Raw genomic sequence first — 13,029 nt, forward strand, 5'->3', positions numbered from 1 at the left:
GAATCAAGATGGATGATCTAATTGAATATTGAGTCCATAATTAATTTAAACAATTTTTAAAAAACCGAATACAATTAATTTAAACCAGTTTTTTTTTTAATTATTATTGATAACAAAAGTCAAGATTATCAGAATTAAAAATGGTTAAAAACCACCAACTTCAGCAGAACATCTGTTCCAAACTTTAGGAATCCTGGGACGACCTTTAGAAGCAAATGGTTTGTAATAATAAGTCTCAAAGAATAGATTCCTCAGCACCATGTGACATTCTTGGCCATATATCATCATTTTCATACAACAATACCTCGAAGTTGGTTTATTCTGAAGAATCTCAGACATCACTTCATCGTTACATTTAATTCCTCCCATCATTTCACCGCAAGTCCCTGCATACTCAACAAGTTCTTTTGACTGTTTATTAAGCACGTCTCTATCGTATTCACTCGTACTCGGAGATCTTGCAAAAGTCGAGTCTAAATCAATATTGGGATCTATCAACGGTTTCTCATTACCTTCAAAAGCCAAACTTGGACAAGCAAACAATACCAACGTGGTGATTAGAAGAAATGCCATGTAAACACAATTATTAGTTTTCATTATTTTTTTCGAACTTCAGCCTCTTTTAGTGTTTTCCACCTTTTTACTACTTGTAGTTAAATTTTGCATGTATATAATATATACACAGTAGTCATTGAATGTTATCAACTTATAAGTTATATTATAATTAATTAAATTACGTTTCTTTGTTTGTTTCCATTAACAAATTTACTCTAATAAGCTTCAAAAATTGACGTTTTTATATATTTATCAAACGTTCAAAAAAAAAAAAGTTAAGTAGGTTATGATATCAATATTTTATGTAATAAATGTAAAATTGAAAGAAATGGTTATGAAATTCTGAATTTATTCAAAACAAGTGGACGGTGCCACAATTATTCTTTTATGTAAGTATTTATTTCAGAAAAATAAAAAAGTAGGTTGATGGAATTATGCTAAACAGTCTTGATATCTGTATTTTGTAGACGATTAGGAAGAAAATCTCGAGGAATAAAAATTATGTGGCGAGAGATCAATTCACATAGTATAAGCGTAAATAATAATCCAATACTACTTTTTTTGTTTTGGTAGATACAAAAATAAAAATCCATCCATATTAATCTCATGAATCACGCGATGGTATTGAGAGTTATGAGTTTATGGTGATTCCTCTTTGTGGCCCCATTTTTGGGCAAATCTCTCTCACACGACTCTGTTTTTTTGTTTGATTCGTCTCTCTGTTGATTAACAACAACAACAACGCAGCCGTCGCAGCAACAAAGCATTCTTTTTTCTCGCTACTCTCCGACAAAGCCTTCGTCTTTGGATCAACTTTGTTCGGTTTGGATGAAATTTGTGGGAGTTTGTTTGTGATCTGCTCTGCTCATAAAAAAAGATTCTTTTTTTTTTTGTTCAATTGAGGCAAATTCGTCGAATCAAGTAAATGGCATCAGTTGCCGAGAGCTCTTTTCCTCTTCTGTGTCAAATCAAGACTCAGCGTCGCGTGGTCACTTCGTCTACGCTGAGGAATTCGAGTCTTGTCCGAGTTTCTTACCCTGAATTGCCTTCTGGGTCGCTCTCATTTCGTTGTCGGAGCTTTGTTTACGGACATCGATGGAAGTGTGTGAGGCGCGTGGAGGCTACGGGCTCAGATTCTTCTGAATCTGCGAGTGGAGGAGATGAGCCAGAGGATGCCCTTCAGGCTACCATTGAGAAGAGCAAGAAGGTTCTTGCTATGCAAAGGAACCTTCTTCAGCAGGTAGATATCCTTCCTTCAATTTCATTGATTTCCTTGGTTTAGTAAAGGTACCTTTTTAGCCTTTGTGGAAATGATTCAATGTGAGGATTAGGTCACTCAATTGTTTTCTAGATATCTTTAGAGTAGAAAAGGTCCATTTTTTACACTATGAGCTTGTAAGTGAGAATGTGATTAAACTATGGTGTTTATACCCTAATCTGCTTTAGAGGCTGTTCTTGAGTAGTTTTAAGATTAAATTGTTCTTTGACATTTGTGTTTAATGTTACTCTTCAGATTGCTGAAAGGAGGAAGCTGGTCTCATCTATTAAAGAGAGCACACCTAACTTGGATGATGGAAAAGCTTCTTCCAAAGAAGAGTATGGTTCTTCTGTGATTGCTAATACTGATGCAACTAAAAAAGAAACGATGGATGGAGATGGAAACCGTAGTGTTAGCCCAAGCAGTTATGGCAAGTCATCTTTAAACAAAGAACCAGAAGCTAAGAGTTTATCTCCCAGTACTGAATCCCTGAAGAACAGCAAACAAAGCTCAGCGTCTGTGACCTCTCCTGAGAAACCATCCGATGTAGCCGCGAATGGGAAGCCTTGGTCTAGCGTAGTAGCCTCCAGTCTAGATCCTCCTTATAAACCATCTTCTGTTGTAACCTCTCCTGAGAAAACTTCTCCTGAAAAGCCAAGTAAATCTCGCGCTGGTGCATTTTGGTCAGACCCATTACCGTCTTACCTGACTAAAGCTCCTGAAACATCAAGTATGAAGACAGAGGAGTACGTGGAAACAAGAGAGGAAAAAACACCTGAAGTAGCTAGTAGTGAAACTAACGAACCTGGGAAGGATGAAGAGAAGCCACCTCCACTGGCTGGAGCAAACGTCATGAATGTGATATTGGTAGCAGCAGAGTGTGCTCCATTTTCGAAAACAGGTAACTATTCCATTAGTTATCTTTGATCGATTGTGCAGGTTTTGTTTGCATAAGTAGGCTTCTATTGGAGTACACGAACTGAAGACTAAGAAATTTTATAGGTGGCCTTGGAGATGTAGCTGGTGCTTTGCCAAAGGCTTTGGCTCGGCGTGGACATAGGGTTATGGTAATATTTATCACAGAGTGCCTTTTTGTCAGATTAGCTCTCTGTTTGATTATGGACATTGAAACTCAAACTTGTTAGATAATCATTTTCTTGTTAGGTTGTGGTTCCTCGGTATGCCGAGTATGCTGAAGCCAAAGATTTAGGGGTACGGAAGAGATATAAGGTGGCCGGGCAGGTATAAAAGCTGTTAATGTATCAACATTCAAAGTTTCTTTCCTTTCCATTTAAAATTCTTTGACGAAAATAGATGAGGTTGAGAAAATTTCATGTGGAGCACACTTTGCTGCAGGATATGGAAGTAATGTACTTCCATGCATATATAGATGGTGTGGATTTTGTTTTCATTGATAGCCCTGTATTCCGGCATCTGAGTAATAACATTTACGGTGGAAACCGACTTGTAAGACTAATCTTATTCTCCCTGTTCTTTACCAAAAATCGATTTCTGCCTACATGTACTAAGTTTGGTATTTTGAATCCAGGATATCTTGAAGCGGATGGTTTTATTTTGCAAGGCTGCTGTTGAGGTAAACCTCTGCTCCAAGATTGTGAACGGGAAATCGATACTTTGCTTTCTTCTTATACTAATTTTGGTTTTCTGGAGATTTGTTTCAGGTTCCGTGGTATGTTCCTTGTGGAGGTGTGTGTTATGGTGATGGAAATTTGGCTTTTATAGCAAATGATTGGCACACTGCGTTACTACCGGTTTACCTGAAAGCCTATTACCGGGATCATGGAATAATGAAATACACAAGATCTGTTCTTGTAATTCATAACATTGCTCATCAGGTTAGTAAATTCTTCATTCCATAGAAGTGACTTACTTTATGCTTATATCCAAGAGAGCTATGCATAATCTACTGGTGGAATATTAGGGCCGTGGACCGGTAGATGATTTCTCCTATGTGGATTTACCGAACCATTACTTGGATAGCTTCAAGTTATATGACCCAGTAGGAGGTGAGCACTTCAACATTTTCGCAGCTGGTCTAAAAGCTGCGGATAGAGTTCTCACTGTTAGCCATGGATATTCCTGGGAGGTTAAGACCTTAGAAGGAGGTTGGGGTCTGCATAACATCATAAATGAAAACGACTGGAAATTTAGAGGAATTGTGAACGGTATCGATACACAAGAATGGAACCCAAAATTTGATACTTACTTGCACTCTGATGACTATACCAACTATTCCTTGGAGAATCTTCACATTGGTAAACCCCAATGTAAAGCTGCATTACAGAAAGAGCTCGGTTTGCCTGTTCGGCCTGATGTTCCGCTGATCGGTTTTATTGGAAGATTGGATCACCAGAAAGGTGTTGATTTGATAGCTGAGGCGGTTCCATGGATGATGAGTCAGGATGTTCAGCTGGTTATGTTAGGCTCAGGGCGACCCGATCTTGAAGAGGTCCTCAGACAAATGGAGCATCAATACCGAGATAAAGCACGGGGATGGGTTGGGTTCTCAGTTAAAACAGCACACAGAATAACAGCTGGTGCAGACATATTGCTGATGCCTTCTAGATTTGAGCCGTGCGGTCTAAACCAGCTTTACGCAATGAACTATGGAACCATTCCGGTGGTCCATGCCGTGGGAGGATTGAGGGATACAGTTCAACAGTTTGACCCATATAGTGAAACGGGTCTTGGTTGGACATTTGATAGCGCGGAAGCAGGTAAGTTGATTCATGCCTTAGGAAACTGTTTGTTGACATATAGAGAGTATAAGGAGAGTTGGGAAGGGCTTCAGAGAAGAGGAATGACACAAGATTTGAGCTGGGATAATGCTGCAGAGAAGTACGAAGAAGTTCTTGTTGCTGCTAAGTATCATTGGTAAAGTTCCTTTTTTTTTACTGTCTATAAAGAACCTGTCTTTGGAATTGTTAAGAAGCTTAGTTGTGTAGATTTGGTGATAAAACTACATTGGAGCTTGGCAATTTCTCATGCCATTTAGGCTCCTTGTGGTTAAGGGTCAAGCTTGTTAATCTCTTGCTCTCTCTCTATAGTAATTCTAAAGTGATAAATAGACTTGACAAAGTAGAACAATAATTACAAATGGTGAAAAACCTAACTTAAAGAAATCAAGAAGATGGGAATAAAACAGGAGAGAAAGTTCTAGAGATCTTGTCACCATTGAAGTGAATGTTGTTGAGCTTGTGTTGACACCACTTGAGGTGAGAAGATGAGACCAAAGACATGTGTAAAACCCTAGACACAAGCTTTAAATCTATTATTATGAATCTCATTAACATAAAATGCTCATCTTTCTCAATCGTATCTTCTTCTATGTTAAAAGATTTCTTCTTGAACCAAATTTTCTTCTTGTTCCCTTGCATTTCCTTCAACAATTGTTCCTTCTTCACAAGTCCAAATATTAAGATTCTTAATTAAAAAACTCTAGAGAAATTGGGAAGTTTAAAGTCTTTAATTGTTTGTAATAGAAAAAATACCTTTTGGAGTGATTCTTTTAGGTCAAGAAAGAGCCTAAAGTCTCTAGGATCTTCCAATTCCATAAGAGGAGAATTAACCAAAGAGATTTTAAGCCTTTCCCAAAAAAAAGGTTTTTTAATGTCTACTTTCACAAAGTCATAGAAGACTTCAATGCATTTCTCTATTGCGTTCAACACTTGTTTGTCCGGTCTTTCTTTTTCTCCTTCATAAGGTCCCTCTCTATTATATCCTTTTGAGAAAAAAAAATATATACGAAAACTATATAAATTAGTTGAAAATAACAATCTAATTTTGCGTAAAAGTTAGATAATTGTATATGAAAACAAAGCTAGAATATCATGAGAAATTGACCAAAAAAAGTATCATGTGAAATTATATATACGAACAATGACTTCACATTGGATAAATCATTCTAACCTCTAAATTTGACATTTCTTTTGAGTTTCCATCGTAAGCACATTTGTTTCTTAGTCAACATATAGAGTTGACAATTTTCAAGAGTACAATTGATTAAAATACAACATTGTAGATAAGGTTGTTCCTGTGACTTGTGAGTTGTGTGACTTATCTACCAATTTACGTCGGAAGATTCTGTCGACACATAACCCGTTAGAGACCAAAACTTGACTGTTTCTTTAGAATTACAAACAGCAATTCCAAATTATAAGGTATTTTATTCATGTTTGTTTAAATTTTTTATCGATAGATTAGTCGTATCTAAAATGAAATATATATGTTGGAATTTTAAAATGTTTTCTTAAGGAGTAAAGTCAAGAATCTTGATAGAGACTTTAGACTTTAGTCAAGAAATCTGTTAAAACTTATCTTTTGACCACATCTTTATAATTTTATAAGAAAAAGAAAGATTAATTGTTATTACTTAAAAAAGTTGTATTTGGGTTCCTAAGATTCCAACCAACGTAATTAAAAACTACTATTATAAGAACTCTCAATTTATACTCGATGTAACCCACGAAGAAAAGTAATAAATCTATATATGAATTTAGAAAAGTCTTAGTATTATTATTATATTGTTGTGAATGTTTGTGATAAATAAATTTACCTGAAAGTCTTGGGACTTGTAAGAAGCTTATCAACTCAAATCTTCTTTGAACAAAGCTCAAGACTCGTTTTCCTTCACATCTCTCATCTTCCAAGAACCTTTCTAACAAAACCTGAAAGTTCTGGAACTCTCTAGAGATATCATCGTCATAGAACCTGCCTCTCGAATCAGCGAGGTTCGAACTATCTCTCACTGTAATGTACTGATGCTGAAGAGCTTCCCATGACAAGCACGATTGAGCAACATAGACTAGCTCAAGGTCCTTCTTCATGCTTTGTTTTATCCTCTTCTCTGCCGGTTTTCCCCATAAGCTCAAACTACTTGCCGTTAGTTGGTTTGTGATCACACCTAGAAATATAAAAAATGAATATTAACATTAATTGTTTGGCAAAAAAAAAAAACGAATATTACCATTAATGAAATTATGATATGTTTTTTTTTGAATATTATTGTTGTTGGTCATTGTAGATACTTTAAATCTCCTTTAGTGACAAAAAATGAAAAAAATTGAAAAAAAAGACTTACTTAGTCCATAGCTTCTATCGCGGCTGAGGATGTCATACCATCTCATCCTTTCGCAGTATATCTTGTATACTTGATCGGTTTCATCATTTTCAACTCTGAGTGTTTGATTCTCTATCACAACCGAATCTTGGAGCACTGAATCCAAGCTTGCAATAGATAAAGGCGAGGGATGCTCTCTATCGCTAGATACTAGAGAAGATAGATCATTCTCCACGTCTGAGTTTACAATCTCCTCTTGTTCTTCTTCGTTATCATCGGCTAATGAATTTTCATCTTCTTGATGTATTGGCATAGTCTGAATTTCGAACCCAAGATTCTTCTCCATGTTTACAGCATCAACAATGTCAATGTCTTCTTCCTCCTCGCCCTCTTTAGCATCAAGAAGCTCACCAACATCTTCTTCATCAAATTCATAGAAACAATCATCAACATCTTCTTCTTCAAGAATCTTGCCTTTTTGCAGAGATAACCGAACTTTTAGTTGACTATCCACTTGATATTTAAACGAAAAGCTAAAGGCAGGAACCGGGTTATGAGTATTTCTAGAAAGTTCCAAGTTATCAAGGGTATTCTTGATCTCTTGCCTAGACTCAACACTACATGTAACCTCCTTTCTAACCATAATGACTCGGAGAAAACTACTAACTAGCTTAGAGAAAGTGACCAAGACCGATGAAAAGGTGTTGTAAAACGCCTGAAAGGGTGTGAGAAGCCATAAAAAGAAGAGATAGAGCCATATAAGAAGTTGGCAAAGAAAGAGAACAAGAGGGTGCATGTATAATTTCATGTAAGATAATTTCAAGAAACCATCTTGAATCACTAAGGATTCTATCATTAGCCAACATGCTGAGAGTACCGCCATCAAATTTCAGAGAGAGAGAGAGAGAGAGAGGAGAGAGGGAGAGCGAGGGACTCAAGAGAGTGTCTTTATAAAGAAGAAGAAGATGATGAAGAAGCTGCTGAGAAAGAGCCTTGTTGAAATATTTTCCCTCATACTAATTATTAAATATAAAGTTGGTAAAGGGTCAAGTTTATTATCTTGATTGTTCTTTCCTTATTCATTGTTCTAAGTTTTTGGTTTTAACTTTTAAACATGTTGGAAATATTCGGATTTGAATTAAACTTATACAATTTGTAACAGAAAAATATTCGTTTTTAGTGATTTAACTAAACCTATAAGGCCATGTATTGGCTATAATCATTTTTTTTAATTAAAAGAGCCAACTTGACCCTCCATAATTTTCTAATTGTTAACCTACCGGCAGAAAACTGGAACTAATAACATGATTTTGTTAACAAAGAAAACTAAAAGACACACAAACACACATGATGATGTTCTTCAATGTTAGTAACAGCTCTTTTGTAACCTGCACAAAAGTTTCAACCTAACCAGATCATATACCATATACAACATCAGTGCCTATTTCCACAGGGCTCGAAAAAGTAAGCAGAAATCAGAGAGTATAACCAAAATGTTCTTCACTATAACCTGTTTCCCACAATATCCTTACAATGCTTATTCCCCATTGTACATTATTTAAACACATAGACTATAACATAAATAAATTCTTGTAAAAGAGTGTGTATGAGAATAAAACTAACAGAAGAAATGTGAAATGATCCAATCTCATTTCCAAAGATTAAACCTTTTTTAACTCTCTCTAATTCATTTCTTGATCTTCCTCTGCTGCTTCTTTGGCCCTGAAACCACTAGTCTCCTTACAGAACAACCACATCTGGCTCTGAAAACCAGAACGGCTCGGCCATTAGGCGGTGCCATCTTCTTGAGCTCGGCTTCCAATTCACGGTGATGGACGCGAGGCAACTCAATCATTCCCCTCTTGTTGCTATTGTTATTCGAGCTCTTGACGCATTCCTCTGTCTCAAGCTGAATATCAAACTCAACAGCTTTCCTAAGCCCTTTACAATTCGGTTTCCCGCATCTCTGCATAGTACACAAGAGTATAACAAGCCAAGTGGAGATCGCAGCGCAGAAGATACTCAAAGCTAATGATCCATACACAATCGGGTTCTGCAAAATCTCTTCTTTGACTAAAACCGAGAGATCCGAGAAGACCTCAATCGATTTGAGGGTGATGAGTTTGACATAAGGGAAGAACAAGAACCCGCAGGCGGTGATCACCGCGATAAGGATGACGACGTCGATAGCAGCCGATTGAGACCCATCGCAGACAGGGAATTTGGAACAGGTTATTGGTGATGATGTGTAAGAAGATTTGTTACGGGTGTTTCTCGATTTTGGATGCAAATCTGAAGAGTGAACAGAGTTGGACATGATCAAAGTTGGAGCTTGGTCGACGGAATTGCAGACCGAGATTGAGCTATGCAAATATACCATCTCACTCACAAAACTCGAATCCCTTTAGAAAACAAACAACCGATTTCGATATTTTCCTCTCTACCAAACAAAAATCCAATTCGAACTAGTATAGGGATTGGATCTCCACGAGTTTAATCAGCAACTAGATTTGAATCCCAATTCTTCGATCAAAAACCCAGAAATCAGATCGAGCAAACGAAGAGGAATATCGAAGTCACCTGATTGAAATTGGATATAAAAGCTCGGTTTCAATCTGATCGACGAAATCAGATCAAATGATGAATCTTCTTCCTCCGCAACCCAACTTCTCAGTTCGTGCAAACTGATCGGATATTGATTGATCCAAAAGAGAAGAGATTGAAGCGAGAACAAGGAAGGTTCCTGAAGCAAGAAATTCAACGTGTAGAGAGAAACTGAATCGTCGTCGTCGTCGTCGTCGTCGTCGTCATGATGAATTCAAAATTAATCTCTTTTTTTATTTTTTGAAGGGTCCAAATCCAATCGGAATGTGAATCGTATATTCGTGTAATTAGAGCACAAGTAGTGACACATAAGCGTTTTTAGATAACTCTCTTTTTTTTTTCACATGACGTCATAAAGAAAGAAAAAAACTTATTTTTATATGTGAGCTCCAAAGCAGACATATAAAAACCCTAACTTTGTGGTACTTCTGCTTCTTCAACCTTGTAAACAACAGCCACTGCTCCTAAAACCCTAAAAGCTCCGTTGTTCCTGAATCAAATCTAACAATGGGTTCGAAGAACAAGAAGCAAAGGAAAGGAGAGAGCAATGAAGCTAAAGGATCCGGTGGAGTCGCAGACGAAGGAAACGAAATGATTAAGGATCCAAGGTTTTCGTCGGCGCACACTGACCCTAAATTCCGTAGGATTCGGAGGCGTGACTCCAAAGTCGCGATTGACTCTCGATTCCAGCGGATGTTTAATGATAAGCGATTTACTACTGCTTCTGCTCCTGTCGATAAGCGTGGCAAGCGGAGAAGAGGAGGCAGTGGCAAGGATTCGCTTCGAGAGTTTTATCGAATTGTAGATGAAGATGAGAAGAAGAAGAAGAAAACTGAGGAGGAATCTGGGGATGAGAGCGAGAGTGAGAAAGACATGATTGATCTGAAATCCGAAAAATCTAGCGATGTAGAATCAGAGGAAGAGAGTGAGCTAAAGGTTGCTTCTTTGGATGAAGAAGTCTCTGATGAGAAATCAGAGTCTGACGAGGAAGCAGACTCTGAAGAGGTATCGCAGGAGGAGGAGGAAGAAGAAGAGGATGATACAGATGAGGACGATGAAGCTATCTATGAAGACGAGGGACCAGAAATTCCGGTAAAATTTCTCAACTTTGATTCTTATGCCTTGTTGTTGTTTTTACTAGTTTTGAGATATAATCATTTTTCTCATGTAGGAAGAGAACATTCCGTTTATCCCAGAAGAAACTCACAGACTGGCTATTGTTAACATGGATTGGAGACATGTCTCTGTAAGTTCTCCATCGATGATGTTTTGTTTCAAATCTTTGCTATGGTTATGGAACTAGTGGGAATGGATACTGAAGGATTAAGCTTTTTGCTCGAAAACCAGAGCTTGTTTGTTTCTTTGCGTTGTCTAGAGTCTGTGTTCTGTAAGTTTTGCAGTTGTTCTTATGAATGATATCTTATTTGTTACTTAGGCTAAAGACTTGTACGTGGTGTTGAATTCGTTTCTGCCAAAAGATGGGCGCATTTTGTCAGTGGCAGTCTATCCATCTGAATTTGGACTTGAGCGAATGAAAGAGGAGGAAATCCATGGGCCGGTAATTGATGGTGACAAAAAGAATGAAGGTAGTGATGATGAAGATGAAGAAGAGGAGGAAGATGAGGATGTCATCAACCAGAAGCTACGTGCCTATGAAATAAGTAGATTAAAGTAAGTTCGAATCTGCTCTTTTTAAGCTATATGTGGTGGAAAGAGGGACTATTACTGAAACTCGCTATTACTATTGCTCTGTTTTCAGGTATTATTTCGCTGTTGCCGAATGTGATTCAAGTGCTACTGCAGATCACTTGTACAAATCATGTGATGGAATTGAGTTTGAGAGATCCTCTAACAAGCTCGACCTAAGATTTATTCCCGATTCCATGGAATTCAAACATCCACCTCGTGATATCGCATCTGAGGTGCGTTACAGCTACTTCCTTTTATTTGAGATCTTTTGGTTTTCATGGTGAATACTTCTGATCTTATAGTTGTTATAAAAATTTAGGCACCTGCTGGTTATGAAGGTTTAGATTTTCAGAGCCGAGCTCTGCAGTTGAGCAAAGTTAATCTTTCTTGGGATGAAGATGAACCGCACCGGATTAAGACCTTAAATCAGAAATTCAATCCTGAACAGGTCTGTATACGGTTTATAATTTATGTGATTAGGCTTAATTGGTTAAAATCATCTCCTTTAGTTGTAGTGTTAGTGTTCTGATATAGTTTATAAATTTTTCTCAATCATAGTTGGCAAATCTTGAGATGAAGGAGTTTTTAGCTTCTGATGAGAGTGATTCTGATGACGAAGACGACGACAGCAAAGAAGGTATTAACCAGAGTAAAAGAAAGGAGGATAAGAGGAAAGATAAGTACCGAGCTTTAATTGAATCCGAAGATGTTGATTCTGATAAAGACATGGAGGAGGAGGATGGCCAGGATATGGAGGTAACATTCAATACCGGGTTAGAAGATCTTAGTAAAGAGATTCTTAAAAAGAAAGACAGCAAGTCAGAATCAGTGTGGGAAACATATCTAAGGCAGAGACGTGAGAAGAAGAGAGCCAGGAAGAATAAACAGAACGATGATTCTTCTTCTCCGGATGATGATGATGATTATAAAATTGATCGAAAGGCAGTGAAAGATGATGGTGATGACGATTTCTTTATGGAAGAACCTCCTCTCAAGAAAAAGAAGAAAGAAGGAAAGACGAAGAAGAAGGGTTTAGAGGAGGAAGTAGCAGCGGAAGAAAAAAGCAGAGCGGAGCTTGAGTTGTTACTAGCTGATGAGAATGCAGGAGATGGTAATGGTCTGAAAGGGTATAATATTAAACGGAAAGGTAAAAAAGGAAAAACTGATATTTCGGAAGAGAAGATACCTGCGGCTGATCTTGATGATCCGAGATTCTCAGCTCTATTCTCATCTCCTTTCTATGCTCTAGACCCTACAGACCCACAGTTTAAAAGGTAAATTGATGAAAATTTGGTTTTTTTATGAGAATGTGTTGTGTGAATTGCTTATGAATTTTGGGGGATACTTTGTTTTTTTTGCAGGAGTGCGACTTATGCAAGGCAATTAGCTGCGAAGCAAAAGGAAGATCCAAAAAGCCACGAGGATGTGAAAGCGCCAAAGGAGAAACATGAGTTGAATTCAGATGGTAACTTGGGGTCGAAGAAGGAGAGACACGAACTGACTTCTACTGTCAAATCTTTGAAGATGAAGATGATGAACAAGGATTCTGAGAAGAAAAAGGCGGGAAATGCAGTTTCTTCGTCCACTTTGGCTCAGCGAATTAAGAAGAAAGCCAAGGATTTATCAAACAAATGATGTGTGTTGTTTCCTTCTTCAAATCAATTTTGTCTTTTTTCTAAAAAAAATTTAATATTAAGATCACTGATATTTTACAAACATTGTTTTAAAGAACTGTAACAATTTCAACCTGCATTCTACTCTGTCAAATCGGTTTGTGTTTCATTTGTCATCTAGTCTTTGAAAACGATCTAGTTCATTCTATCTTTATGTTGCTTTGAAGGAT

At 37.3% G+C, this 13,029-nt stretch overlaps 5 protein-coding genes across 5 annotated transcripts; 2 read left to right on the plus strand and 3 right to left on the minus strand.

Moving 5' to 3' along the window:
• Window positions 1–93: 93 nt before the first annotated feature.
• On the minus strand, window positions 94–704 carry LOC9318262. Its single transcript, XM_002884244.2, has one exon. The coding sequence runs from the start codon at window positions 595–597 to the stop codon at window positions 145–147; it is 453 nt and encodes a 150-aa protein (XP_002884290.1). The 5' UTR covers window positions 598–704; the 3' UTR covers window positions 94–144.
• Window positions 705–1,144: 440 nt separating this feature from the next.
• On the plus strand, window positions 1,145–4,960 carry LOC9320357 (starch synthase 2, chloroplastic/amyloplastic). Its single transcript, XM_021032483.1, has 8 exons — window positions 1,145–1,795; window positions 2,069–2,714; window positions 2,816–2,880; window positions 2,978–3,055; window positions 3,170–3,280; window positions 3,363–3,407; window positions 3,496–3,669; window positions 3,756–4,960. Exons 1-8 carry the CDS (start codon window positions 1,481–1,483, stop codon window positions 4,710–4,712), a joined length of 2,391 nt encoding a protein of 796 aa, XP_020888142.1. The 5' UTR covers window positions 1,145–1,480; the 3' UTR covers window positions 4,713–4,960.
• LOC9318263 lies at window positions 4,868–7,902 on the minus strand. Its single transcript, XM_021032485.1, has 4 exons — window positions 6,915–7,902; window positions 6,390–6,737; window positions 5,326–5,555; window positions 4,868–5,232 (listed from the first exon to the last, which is right to left on the minus strand). Exons 1-4 carry the CDS (start codon window positions 7,774–7,776, stop codon window positions 4,957–4,959), a joined length of 1,716 nt encoding a protein of 571 aa, XP_020888144.1. The 5' UTR covers window positions 7,777–7,902; the 3' UTR covers window positions 4,868–4,956.
• Window positions 7,903–8,371: 469 nt separating this feature from the next.
• On the minus strand, window positions 8,372–9,799 carry LOC9320358 (uncharacterized protein At5g19025). Its single transcript, XM_002884246.2, has one exon. The coding sequence runs from the start codon at window positions 9,271–9,273 to the stop codon at window positions 8,581–8,583; it is 693 nt and encodes a 230-aa protein (XP_002884292.1). The 5' UTR covers window positions 9,274–9,799; the 3' UTR covers window positions 8,372–8,580.
• A 116-nt stretch (window positions 9,800–9,915) lies between these two features.
• On the plus strand, window positions 9,916–12,992 carry LOC9320359 (pre-rRNA-processing protein ESF1). The gene is made up of 7 exons (XM_002882150.2): window positions 9,916–10,589; window positions 10,669–10,743; window positions 10,933–11,168; window positions 11,257–11,419; window positions 11,506–11,634; window positions 11,745–12,460; window positions 12,548–12,992. Exons 1-7 carry the CDS (start codon window positions 10,005–10,007, stop codon window positions 12,819–12,821), a joined length of 2,178 nt encoding a protein of 725 aa, XP_002882196.1. The 5' UTR covers window positions 9,916–10,004; the 3' UTR covers window positions 12,822–12,992.
• The last annotated feature ends 37 nt before the right edge of the window (window positions 12,993–13,029 follow it).

Source organism: Arabidopsis lyrata (genome assembly GCF_000004255.2).
Source record: "Arabidopsis lyrata subsp. lyrata unplaced genomic scaffold ARALYscaffold_3, whole genome shotgun sequence".
NCBI classification, from domain to species: Eukaryota; Viridiplantae; Streptophyta; class Magnoliopsida; order Brassicales; family Brassicaceae; genus Arabidopsis; species Arabidopsis lyrata.